General features: G+C 45.7%; 1 protein-coding gene across 4 annotated transcripts in view; it reads right to left on the bottom strand.

Annotated features, from left to right (window-relative positions):
• The window catches only part of LOC138292875 (cAMP-dependent protein kinase catalytic subunit alpha), a 731,647-nt gene that overhangs the window by 418,911 nt on the left and 298,916 nt on the right, over positions 1–13,820 (bottom strand). For all 4 annotated transcript variants that reach the window (XM_069231720.1, XM_069231721.1, XM_069231719.1 and 1 more), the window contains one exon: positions 4,853–4,914. In XM_069231720.1, coding sequence (XP_069087821.1) covers positions 4,853–4,914 — 62 coding nt within the window. The remainder of the gene's footprint in view (positions 1–4,852; positions 4,915–13,820) is intronic.

Genomic DNA, 13,820 nt, shown 5'->3' with positions numbered 1-13,820 from the left:
CACCGGTCGTGCCACAGCGACCTTCCCAGACATCGGGTCAGACAGACACTCCCGACGTCGGTTAGGCCCACAGTTGATGTCAATCCCATTCTCATACCCGACAACTCGGAGCCAGAACGACGTCTCGCAACACCAATTCCGTTCTCTATGGGCTCCCCAGTTCCCATGGTTGATCCAGACCCTTATGCTAATGGGTATGGCTACGGGGAGAGTTTGGAAGGGACGCTGGACCCTTTAGAATACCAGCTTGACCCCCAAATGGACTGGGTGCAGAATTTGGGTGATGCCTAGACACCTCCCCCGACACTGGTATGCTCTCTCCTCCTACCGTGGGTATGGAGGAAGGTGCCTCATACTCCATGGTGGTGAGAAGGGCGGCTGAGGTCTTGGACCTCAAGCTACCTTCTGTGGAGGTTAGGCCTAATATCCTAATGACGTGCTTCAGCCGGGGTCTTCCTCTTTCAAACCCCTTCTTCCTTTTAATGAGGCACTGACAGACGTCCTTTTGGGTACTTGGCACCGTCGATTGCCACCGACATCGGCCTGTCCTGACAGACCCAGAATTCCTCACCCAACACCCCATGCCTGAGAGCCTTGTCATCCAGGCTTCCTCTTCATCTGGCACATTCCCTACCACACCCCCAGAAAGGGAATCAAAAAGACTGGACAACTTGGGGTTGTTTTGTTCCAACAGTCTAGCGCTGCGGTCCGTGAACACCTTATGCCTTTTGAGTTGTTATTCCCATACTCTCTGGGATACGGTCATGCAAGTGCTGCCTAGAGTTCCGGACGAGGCCCGGACTATCCTTTCCCAAGCTGTAACAGATGGGAGGGATGCAGTGAAGTTCATGATTCGTTGTGGACTGGATACGACCGACTCTCTGGGCAGATCGGTTGCAGCGATAGTGGCATTGAGACACCACACCTGGCTGAGAACATCTGGTTTTCTCAGGAGAGGTCCAGCAATCCTTGATGGACATGCCCTTTCTCTTCGGAGTCAAGGTGCACTTGGCGCTTTAAGGATTCCAGAGCCACGGGCCGGTCCTTTGGCCTCGAGCCCACTCCTAGATCCCAGCAGTCCACATTTCGCCCCTTTCGTGGCTACAGAAGGGACACCCAACCGTGTGCTTTCCCCACTGGCCACCAACCCACGCATGCTTTACAGCCCCTGCGCGGCCACGGGATCCCACGCCCTCGGGGATTAGGGAGCCAGCGGGTGTCCCAGTCCACCCCAGCCCCCGTTTCAGCCTCCAAACGTTGCTAGTCTGCGGGTACACCAGTAACCAGTTGGTGGCAGGATTCGCCATCACCTGCCCCAATAGCAATCCATTACCTCCTCAAGATTGTCCAAAAGGGCTACTCCCTCCCCTTCGAGACACCTCCTCAGCCATGCCACCTTAATGCAATCGAATATCGGAGGATCATAAGGCACTTCTCCGTGAGGAAGTCGAAGCCCTTTTGGCCAAAGGAGCTATAGAGAGGGTTCCGTTGCCAGAAGTAGGTCGTCGTTGCTATTCCCGCTACTTTTTGGTGCCGAAAAAGGACAAGGGTCTTTGTCCTATATTAGATCTTCAGTCCCTCAACCTCTTCCTCAAAAAGGAAACATTCAAAATGTTGACATTGGCTCTGGTCCTATCTGTCCTGGATTCTGGAGACTGGATGGTAGCGTTGGACTTGCAAGAGGCATATTTAAACATTCCTGTCTTGCCGGCCCACAGACGTTACCTACGATTCGTGGTAGGTCACAAACACTTTCAGTTTACCATGCTCCCTTTTGGCCTTACCAGTGCCCCTCAAGTGTTCACAAAAGTGATGGTAGTGGTGGCAGCTCATCTGCGCAGGGTGGTGTCCCAGGTTTCCCCTACCCTTTGACGATTGGCTGGTGAAGGCGAACTCGCTCCAGTCGTCTCCCACCTACAGACTACAGCGAACCTTTTGCATTCGCTGGGGTTCACTATCAACGTGCAGAAGTCACGCCTGACTCCTTCTCAGACACTCCCTTTCATCGGAGCTGTTCTGGATACAGTGCAGTCTCGGGCATATCCTCCCAAAAGCAAGTCTAGGATATTCGGGCTACAATACTGATGTTTCAGTATCTATCCTGGATTTCGGTGAGAATGACTCTGAGGCTGCTGGGCCTCATGGCCTCCTGCATCCTGTTAGTACAAAAGGCCAGATGGCATATGCGGGCTCTGCAGTGGGATCTGAAGTTCCAGTGGGTGCAGCATCAGGGGAACCTCTCCGACAAGGTCCAGATCTCAGAATAACTGCAAGAGACCTACAGTGGTGGTTAACAAATCAGGATTGGGTCAAAGGCAGATCCCTCTCCTTTCCGCAACCAGATCTTACAGTCGTGACAGATGAGTCCCTCCTGGGATGGGGCAGCCACATGGGAGATGCGGAAATCAGAGGCCTCTGGTCTCCGGCGGAAACCCGGCTCCATATCAATCATCGGGAGCTCATAGCGATCAGACTAGCATTAAAAGCATTCCCTCCCTCTCTCAAGGGAAAAGCAATGCAAGTGTTCACAGACAACACTACTGCCATGTGGTACTGCAACAAACAAAGCGGTGTGGGGTCGTGGACCCTCTGTCAAGAGGCTCTTCACCTCCGGACTTGGCTGGAACATCAGGACATTTCCCTGGTGGTTCAACACCTGGCAGGCTCCTTGAATGCCAGAGCAGACAAACTCAGCCTATGATGCGTGGTCGATAACGAATGGGGTCTCCATCCGCAGGTGGCGCAGGATCTTTTCCTTCAGTGGGGAGAACCTTGGTTAGACTTGTTCGCCTCTGTAGAGAACGCGCAATGTCAGCGGTTTTGCGTGTTGGAGTTTCCAAGACAGCACTCGCTCGGTGACGCCTTTCGTCGCAAGTGGAATTCAGTCCTCCTGTACGTCTTTCTGCCCATACCACTTCTGCCCAGAGTTCTGAAGAAGATCAGGCAAGACTAGTCCCAAGATATACCTGCAGCTCTGGACTGGGCACAAAGCGTCTGGTATCCCGAGATGGAGTATCTTCTGTCGCAGCAGCAGGGGAGGGTCCTCAATCCGAACCTGTCCACCATCTGCCTCCTTAAGTGGAGATTGAGTGGCGACAGTTTACACCTTTTGACCTGAAGTCTGTAATGTTATCTTGGCAGCCAGGCGTCCCTCAACCAAAACCGTATACGCCTGTCGTCGGAAGAAATTTGTGGCATGGTGCACCAACAAATCTGTCAATCCTCTATCTGCTCCTCTTTAATCTTTCCCTTGCCCAGCAGGGTTCCGCCCTGGGCAATCTTAAGGAATATCTTTCTGCTATCTCTGCTTTCTTGAGATTACCAGATCAGCCTTCCCTATTTAAATCTCCTACTGTTGGGAGGTTTCTTAAAGGCCTCACACATCTCTTTCCTCCTATCCCATTCATCATGTCCCAATGGGATCTAAACCTGGTATTAACATACCTTATGTGTGGCCCGTTTGAGCCGCTTCACAACTGCCCTTTACGGCTCTTAACCATCAATACTGTCCTCTTAGTTGCCATTACCTCTGCCCGCACAGTAAGTGAGCTCAAGGCTCTGTCATCTGAGCCACCTTTCCTGGCCATACATCCTGACAAAGCGGTACTTCACAAAAGGGCTTCTTTCCTACCTGAAGTAGTGACAACCTTCCATGTCAGAAAGTCCATCACCTTGCCTACCTTTTATGCACCCCCACATCCCTCTCATGAGGAGGAGAGAGTCCACCGTTTGGACCCAAAAAGAGCGTTGGTGTACTACCTTGATCGTACCAAAGACTTCCGGGTGAACCATCAACTCTTTGTGGGATATGTGGGTGCAAAGAAGGGAAACGCGGTGCAGAAGAGGACCATTTCACGATGGGTGCTCTTATACATTAAAATGTGCTATGGTCTGGCTAAGAAGCAACCTCTTGAATGTTTGCTTACTCACTCCACCAAAGCTACTGCTGCTACCACAGCGCTAGCACGGGCGTTACAGTCCTGGACATCTGTCCGGCAGTGACGTAGGCATCTCTGCACACTTTTACCAAACACTACTGCCTGGACAACCAGGTCCGAAGGGATGGCTACTTTGGCCGTTCAGTCCTGCATGTCTTCTTGGTGTGATCTTGGTTCATAGCCCACCACAGGGGATGGTATTGCTTGGGTGTCTATTCAAAGGTAAAGAATCTGCAACTAGAAGTCTCTTTCAGATGTCCAAGTTACTTACCTTCGGTAACAATATATCTGGTAGAGACATATTCTAGTTGCAGATTCCTCACAGACTCACCCAGTCTCCCCGCACTGCGAACTGACTTCTAGGGACAGGAACTTCCCCTTAAGGGCCTTGTTTTGGCACACCACTCTGTGTTCTTCATGGCTCTGCGCTACTGGCATGGAAAGTCGTGAAAAGAAACTGACATCAGCGCGCCGGGGTGGCGCCTATCTACAACCACAACATCATCACGGTGAACACAATGCCAACGACGACGCGCAGCGGTACTGCTCGAAGAAAAATCTCTAGATCCAGTCTGACGCCTAGGGAAATTTAAAGGTAAGGAATCTGCAACTAGAATATGTCTCTACCAGATATATCGTTACCGAAGGTAAGTAACTTGTACTTTTATACAAGACATTAAACTTCTGTGGCCTGAAAATCCAGTGGCTGTTATCACATTGTCTGTGAACAAATTCCAGAATTCTACATATGTATTCCAGGCAGAATACTATTTTTGTTGAAATCCTATTTCTACCAAATCTGCAGCATTACAAAAGAGTTATGGAGAGAAGAAGCTGGAGAACACAAGGGCATGACTTTGCTGAAGGACTCCGGCAAATGACTTTGAAAGCAATGTTTATAGTGTGTCTATTACCTGTGCTGGAATCTCCCATTTCTTCAGGAAGTCTTCTTTGGCTTTGGCGAGGAACTCCTTCACTGCAGAACAGAAACAAGATAATACCAGTGTCAGTTGTCTAAAGGGGTGGCAGATACTAACACAATGTAAAATGTCAATGCTGCTGATACTCATTATGCTCCTCTCACCTTTAACTACACAATGGTCAGTTCAAACTCTATGTTTTAAAACAATGTTAGAAGGCCTAGAAGTGTACAAAATTTGTGCAAATCAGTGGATGTCAGTGATTACTCTGTTATGCTCGATACAAAATCAGTAGAATGTGGTCTTTCATTGCTTAGAAATAATTTTCCTTTTATTTCCCTCTTCCATTCCCAATGTTCATTTCCCCTATACTTTTTCCCCGCTCCTCACTCTCTTCCTTGAGCTTGCTCAGCTGAATGAAGATTTTCTACTTTGGACACTAATATATATTGTAGGGTGCCACATTACCCATGGTCTTTGAGGCACCAAGAAACGATTGTGCTAATAAATGTGTCACTGTCAGATGTGGGCATATTCCTGCTTTGCGTGGTCATTGAAGAGAAGTCTGCAAAGGAATATATATGCATACTGTTAGTCATAAGGCAAACTACAATCACTGCTGCTATATGAAACAGCAGCTGAGGCAGTAAAGAAACTTCATGGTGGGCACAAGCTCAGCAGGGGTTCATGCATGTGGTTTAGCTGAAATTGCACTAACTGCAGTATGTTCTAGGAAAACAGAGCAGCGGTTCACTATGTTTTTGAGCTGTAATGTTGAGATGCCACTTGGTGTTTTTGAGCTGCAGCCTCTACAGCTCATTCAATAAGATGTGGATTTTCTGATTTATTATATAGACTCTAGGCAGCGCAGTTTCAGCCAAACAGATGAACCAAACATGGGTGCTACAGGTGTCCTGATAAGGCAACTAATCTTCTGGAGATTTGAATGTGGCTCACACAGGCATGCTTTTAAGACATTACGATTTAATACAAAGAACTGGGGTACTTGGCATAGTCCTTTATGGGAGGACATGGATTCTGGAGGCATCAATATGCACAATGATCTTTGTTGTCACAATTCTGACACATGAGCATTGGGAAAACTATGCTCTGTTCCCCTCTCACTGAATAAGAATGATATCATGGTGGTGCCCTTAGGGGTAAGATGATGATCAGAGTTCAGGTGCAAAACTGCTGGCCACTACACAGACACATGCAACGAGGAGCGAACTGTAGCTCTAAGGTATGAGCTATGCACGCAAATTGGGAGTGGATGTAGCTCCTGGTGGTCTAACGTCCTTGCCAACATTCACATGGCATAGTAAGTGACTTAGCAACGGGTAAATGGGTCATGGCAGGACCATCCTTCATCGGAAAATGTTTAGAGGAACTGTACTTAAACTGCTTTTACATCAAAATTCTGTGTTTTCCAGTTATTACTAAAAAGCAAAATATTCCTTCGTGGGGTTTAAAGATTATAATCAGTAAAACCAGAAACTCTACTTGAGATTAGGGAAAAAATACTCTCTATAGTAACATTATGGGCCTGATTCCAACTTTGGAGGACGGTGTTAAACCGTCCCAAAAGTGGCGGATATACCACCTACCGTATTACGAGTTCCATAGGATATAATGGACTCGTAATACGGTAGGTGGTATATCCGCCACTTTTGGGACGGTTTAACACCGTCCTCCAAAGTTGGAATCAGGCCCTATGTGTACTAATCTCTAGGCGTCCTTTAGTAAAGAGCATAAACCCGTAACCAACCAGCAAGAAAACTGGAACAAGGAAAACCAATTCCTCTTCATAACTACTTTCAGGCATCTTATGGCAAGATTGCTCACAGGGCTATGCAGTTCAAAATATGACATCAGCCTTTCACAAAGTGCATCTTTTTGATGTATTGCAGAAATTACTACTACCAAAGTCCCATAGCCCTTTGCTTCAGTTCAAACCAAAGCTCGTCAGAAATACCCACACAAGGTATCACTCAGCCAAGGCTGACAGCAGCGAGCATGTACCATTATTACTGCAGGTGTCCACTTTTTAGGGTCGAGCCTGCGTCGTATGCGCTTGCGCATGCGTATCGCAGTGAGACGCTTTAGGTATTAGAAAAGGGCTCGGAGCCCTCTCGATGTCCCGTCAGTGTTTTTCATTGGTTCGTGGGCTTGCCTATTAAAATCTGCTTGCTTTCATTAGTCGAAGGCATGCATACGTCATGCCTTTTCCGGTGGCTAGCCCTCCTCAAGCGCATCAACCAAGTACAGAAAACATGTGAGGCTCGCTGTTTTCTGTCTGGCTCGTGGACTACTTTTTCTCTATTTTCCTAGCGCAACTTTACTTGGCAGAAGTTGATCACTTTACATAGTTAATTGCACTTTTTCAGGTTACGTACATAAATGCACTTTTGCCGATAGGTGAAAAGTCGGGTTAGGAGTTTACAACGCTATCAGCTTTAACAAGAGCCAACGCGAGACCCGTTGCATTACAAATGCTTGTTGTTACTTGCTTCCAGTGCCTCTGTATTACAGCTACTGGAATTAAACGACCAAACAAAAATCTATAGAAAGAAATGGTTTAAACCAGATCAGGTGTCTAAAGAACAGGGTTTCAAAGGCTGTCCTACCAAAGTAGACATCTCAAGATTAAGGGCCTAATTTAGATCTCGGCAGGAGCGGTTACTCTGTAACAAACGTGACAGATATCCCGTCCGCCATAATATGATTTCATTACATCCTATGGAAATCGTAACACGGGAGACATAATAAACCTCACATATGTGACAGAGTAACCCATCCACCAACATTTAAATCAGGCCCTAAGACTTAGAGAAATGTGGCTGCCTTTCACCTCTCATAATGGAGGGTATGTGGCAGGAAAGTTACAGAAGCAGTTTTTGCAACGATGTGCAGGGCAAGAAATAGGTTACCTGTAACTACAGTTCTTCAACGTTGGTGTCATGTTTTGGAATTGTTTCCAGCTGGCATTTTTTGATTTTCAAAGTTTAAACAGCAGCGTTTACATACACTCATTTAACATTGCTTCAGCCATTGACTATTTGCAGTCACTCAACCCCATTATGTGACATACTCTGGTGAATGAGGTGAAAGGATTTGAACCCTACTCTCCTCAGAGGCATCCATAGCTAACAAGGCGAAGTGAGGGTCACATGAATATCTATGAAAGATAACAAGGCTGTTGAATAGTTGTTACTGGTAAATAATGTATACCATCTGTAGTATTGTATCTGTCTTTCATAGATTCACATGCTTGAATTACTGACAGTGATGTAAGCTGCAATTCAGGAGGAACTGCCTTGTGTAGGCATTATCTGACTTTTAGATGCATTAACAAAACACAAGGTTGGTCTTATTGTTGTACGTCTTTGGTTCTCTCCATGGAGAATTTTGGAGAACACTTGATGACAAAGTAGTGCTATATTTTAGGTACACAACAAGAGTGTGGAAAAAACGTTGAAACTTATGTTAGGATGAAATGATGGTAGGACTTTAGTTATACAGTATGCTATTGTCTGCAAAATAACCTTGTCATCAGGGAATGGTTCTTTGACAGAAAAGTCCAAGATCTCTCCCACACACCTAGCTAGTGTAACAGCAAAAAGGACAGCCATCTCCTCAGAAAAAATCTGGAGAGACTGTGTGTAGGCTCAAAGGGTCTCTTCATGAGATCCCGTAATGAAGACTTATTGATGGATACTTGAGTCCCGCTCTGGCCAACAGCAGTGAGAGAGCATGATGGTATAGCTTCCTGAAAGGATCACTATTACTGAAAACCAGACAAATGCAAAATCTTTCCCTTTTAAGATAGTAGGTTGTGAGTGAAAACCTTTCTGGCTGCCTGAACAATCTCACTGCAGTGAGGTGGAAGGATGAGAGAAGTTCGAAGCAGCCTAGCTGTTAAGTGTAGCAAGAATAGAATAGACAATAGCCTGTGAACAAGGACTTCTGACCCTTGCAAGAATCACTAATAAGGTGATCCTACAAGGTTCCTCTTTCACTCTGCCCAAAATTCTATAGATAAGTCGGATTGGAAGAAAGGTGTAAGAAAATATCTGCTACCAGAGAATCTAAAGCTCTTCCCTCCATAGCTCGAGACAGCACTGCTGCTGAAAAATTATTGACTTTATCAAGAGTCACAAACAGGTCCAACAGCAGTGCCACTGAATTCAGTTGTGCCATTGTCTAGTGGACTGTTGAAATTTATGATCCAGTTCCTCTTGGATGAGCCTTATTCTCAGGTGGCACTAAGAGACCACAAAAATGCAACAGGACTTTGTCCGCAAAAATATTTTTATACATGCATCGTGACCACAGACTTTGATGGTCTCTCCTTAATTTGATTGGTCCTGCTCAAAAGAACGAAGGCCTCTACTCTGATTGCACAAATCCACACACTAAAGAAGAGTACCCACTTGCCTGGTGTAAGGATGGACTTTTTCTTGTTTTGGTAAGGGCCACCCAGTGCAGGAGTTACGTGTGGAATCCACCACTGTACAGTTTGGGACTCCCAAGGTACCTGCGCAGCCAGGCATTCAAGAATGGGAACACATTCATGCCTTGTTATCAACAGTTGGCAGTGAATGGTGCCATACATTGGGTGAAGGCATATTGGGCAGATGTGGGTTTGAAGGGCAAGTCTCTCCATTGTTAGAGTAGTCTATCTACGAAGACTTTTTTCCTTTGAAGGGAAAGCAGAAGATGTAGGAAGGTGCTTTCCAAGCTGGAAGTTAGAGAATACGCTTTAACAATGGACAGCAGAGTAGCTGGAGTGGTAGCCATCTTGAATCCCCAAATTTTGAAAAACAAGTCGATAGCTCTGTAGGTAAAAATGGGCAGCATTTTTCTGACATTTTTCTCACATTTTCCTGACCCAGAAGAAACTCAAACAAAAGTCTCAGTGGCCTGAGCCATTGGTACACACTCCACTGCATGTTTAAGGAAAAGCTTCGGGATTGACTCATGGAAGATGGCCAGGTGCAACTCAATCTTCACTGTCTGCTTGCCTCCTCAGCCAACAGAAAACATCATTTTGATGAGCTACCCCAAATAAAACTGATACAAAGAAAAAGTTGGATGTCTTGTATTTCCTATTTAATCCCATGATGACTGAACATCTAGTGGCTGAGTTTCTCATGCACATCAAACCTATTTCCAGAAATGGTCTACAACCGACACCTTTTAAATCAAATATAAAGGTCTACTCTTTGGTTGCTAAAGGGAGCTTAGGCATTTAAGATACCCGAACAGTGAGATCAGGGAACCTACCAGTTTATTCTGAGAGATGGATGGGGGGGGGGGGGGAGGGAGCCAAAGATGATAATGGTTCCTCTCACCCACCTTTGAAAGAGACATAAGCACCTCATTCTGCTGCTTTAGTGCCTAGTGGAACCAGGCCCCGTCCTCTTCAACTCTTACCATCAATATCACTATGGCAGACACGCTCTTCCTTCACATCTCTGGGGCAATGTGGAACTGGCACTGTAAGGAAGGATTGCAGCAGAGTAGGCTGAGAAAGAGCAGTGAGTGGTTATGTTGGCTGAGGAGCTGGTGAAGGTTACTGAGGTGTAGCTACAGGCAGTGCCTTAAACAGAGATACAAAATTGCAGGTACTCACTCTTTAGAGTATCTGTTTGATCCTGAGAAGTGGGGGTACTCTCCTATTAAATGTATTGCAGCAGTGCTGGGAAGTGCAGGTACTCTCCTTTTCAAATGAAAGTACTGCAGGTACTCAGTAACAGACAGTACCTTCCCATTTAAAGCACTATCTACAGGTAGAGGCACTGGCTTTGATGGAGGATGGACTGTTGCAGGCTTTGCAGAAGCCCAAGTAAGTCTTTCATTAAACCTCTGAAACATTTTGTGCATAACATGTGTGACTGTACCACTGGAAATTGGTACACTAGCCTACTGCCATAGGAGTTGTGAAGCCGCCTTTGGTCAAAGAAATTGTGTGGATACCAGTAATATTTCTGTTCTGTGTCCCACAACAAAGTGGACATTTGAGTCCTGATGCACCCAAGCTGTCAGATCTTCCCATTCATATTTGTGGATGCTGTAGACACTTTTTTCTCCTGCTCACCAGAACCTCCTTCATAACTTTACTGCCCACTTCCTGTTAATGGGGTGATTCTCGAACATTAGCTCCAGTGGTTTGAGAATTACCTTCTTGCAAGCCTCTAAATTGCAAATAAACTATGGTGGCCAGTGAAGCGTTTGTAGAGTTCAAGTCTGTAGTGGTCAAGTTTGTAGTCATTGATTAGACAGTCATTAACAACATTACTGTGTATCAGGATAGTGCAGAATAGGACACACTTGAAATGGTCCTAAAAGAGGCGTAAGGTGTTGACATTAAAGATGATGCTGACAGTAGAGGTGTGGATGTAGAGGTAGACAACGGGAGGGACATTTATGAAAGAACCTTGCTGGGAAGGGCTGACAATCACAGTCGAGTCCAAGACAACAAAGCTTCTGCTTGTCTTTTTTGTTGTCAATTAGTTCATTGATGTGGTCATCTACAGAAGCAATTAACTTGTAGATGTAAGGGCTATCGGTGGCATATTAGCCAACGGCAAAAATTATTGTTTTTGTTGTGGAATTTTGGCCCGGAAGTGGTTCTGCTGACAAACTTCACTGAGGTCGGCCTTCTTAGTTTTTCCAGAAGTGTGCTTGTTCGCAGCAGAAAGAGAGACTCGAGGTGGTGGGCACAATCTCAGTGGAAGAGGTCTAGGCAGGATATTTAGGGGTACTGTTTTAATTTTACTTTTCTTTCAGGCCTTGGGACCCTCATCTAGGAAGATCTTACAGACGTTGCGCCTGTGTGCCTGGAAAAGGGACTTCTTTGAAGGTATCTCACTTAGAATCGAAAAGCACAGTGCCATGTCTAGACCACCCAGAAGGAAAGAGACAAAGCTTATCTTCTGTCACTGGAGATGGAAGGAATACTCAGGGAAAACTCAAAGTTTCCCAAGAAATCTGAAGACAGAGTAGAGTTCTAGTAAGGTCCTCCTTACACTTGGTGACTGGTAGAATATCTGTGCAATCAAAACCTGTGAGGAGGCGTGGACCTCAACCTCTCTTCACCTCATTTGTCCAAGTCTGAGCCACTGATTGTGGTGTATATACAGTGCAAAGCTGAAGAAAGTTTAAACAAGTCCATGTAAAAACAGCTGTTTAAACACTTACAGATGAAGATATCCAGTCTGATGACAAGTAATAAATGAAGGATGCAATTCTATGACAGACGTAATAGTGGAGAATAAGGAAAGATTACTTATCAATAATTCTAAAACACCGTCACACTTGTCTCTGAATCCATAACAGTAGAAGATTTTGAGGGTGTAGCTTGCAGCGCCAACAGGGCTGAAATGTCTCTGTCAGATCTGGCTTTTAACCCAAACAACCTGCCCCCTCTAATCAAATAAAAGATGGAAATAATCTCAGTGATGTCAGCACCCAGATGCCTGAACTAAAAATCAACACTGCGGTAGGAGAGGCACTCTGACCACAACTGCAGTGACCAATGTGGCCAGTAATGGTGGCAGCTTGAAAGTAATAAACGGAAGCAGAAGCAGAGCTGCCTTGCCCACAAGAGAGGGTGTGGATGGTTTCTGCTCCCCTGTCTGCAGGAACAAAACAAGCACTTGCAAAGCCAATAGGTTTCATCTAGGAAAGAGCTACTGGTTTTGTCAATGTGTTTTAGCCACGCTGTACACCAGCATGGCTTCTGTTCAGCATGGCCAAGTTAGTGGCGTAGAGAAGAGTGGCGTGGACTGTTGCAGAATAGAATGGCGAAGACTGGACTAGAGTGATGTGGACTGGCAGAGTGTGTTGGGTATTGGAGTGGCATAGTGTGGAGTCACAGAGTGGCATATACTGGAGTGGCATAGGGTGGACTGGTGTAGAGTGCATTGGCGTAAAGTGTTGCAAAGTATAATGGCATTGACTGGAGTGGCACTGACTGGCGAGGCACTGAATTCAGCAGCGTACAAAGCATTGGAATAGATTAGAGTGGGGCAGAGTAGAGTACGGTGCAGTGGCATACAGTGAAGTGGCATAGAGCTAAGTAACACAGAGAAGAGTGTAGTAACACGTGAGTGCAGTTGTGTAGAGTGCAGTGGCAGGGTGGAGTGGAGCAGAGTGGGGTAGAGGGCAGTGGTGCAGAATACATTGTTTCAAAGTAGAATGAAGTGCCATACAGTGGAGTGGTGCAAGGTAGAGGACTATTCCGTAGAGTGCCATAGAGTGTAATGCCGTTGGACAGTGTTTTCCAACCTGTGGTCCTGGGACCCCAGGGGGTCCATGAAGCCTCCTCAGGGGGTCCATGACTGCTTAGAAAATGGACCAATATTAACAGATTAATAAAGTGTATAGAAAGTAGCTAAATGTACTAGAGAACATTTTAAATACTGTAAGTGTCAAGGAATTTGAAATTGGAGGCTAAAAATTAAATTGGTATTCTATGATTGATTAATGTGAGCAGAGCAGATGCATTAAACAGAATCAAGTATGGACGATGTGTGGCTTCAATTGAATTTAGAAAATCTCCAACCTTCCTATTAAAATTACTTTTTATTTTTTTTAATATTTGTTTGCAAATTAAATATAATGTACGTGTGCCTGAATTCTTGTTTCTGTATTTTGTGTGTATTATTTTGCGTTTCAAATCATCTACAATGTTAAGGCCAGGTTCCCCGGCTTCCAGTAGTGACTCGGTATGGGGACCCCAGATTCCAACAATGATTCAATGAAGGGCCCCGGGTTCCAGTAGTGAAAAAGTGGAAGTCCACAGAAGTTTAAAGTTTGGGAACCACTGTCGTAGAGTAAAGAGGTGTAGAGTTCAATGGCACAGAGTGCAGTGGTGCAGAGTAGATTAGAATGGCATAGAGTGCAGGGGCATAGGGTTGAGTGTTAAGGGCATTGGCATAGAGTGTACTGGAGTAGA

This window comes from Pleurodeles waltl, chromosome 4_2 (genome assembly GCF_031143425.1).
Source record: "Pleurodeles waltl isolate 20211129_DDA chromosome 4_2, aPleWal1.hap1.20221129, whole genome shotgun sequence".
In the NCBI taxonomy this organism is placed as follows: Eukaryota; Metazoa; Chordata; class Amphibia; order Caudata; family Salamandridae; genus Pleurodeles; species Pleurodeles waltl.
This window is presented reverse-complemented; position numbering and strand designations above follow the sequence as displayed.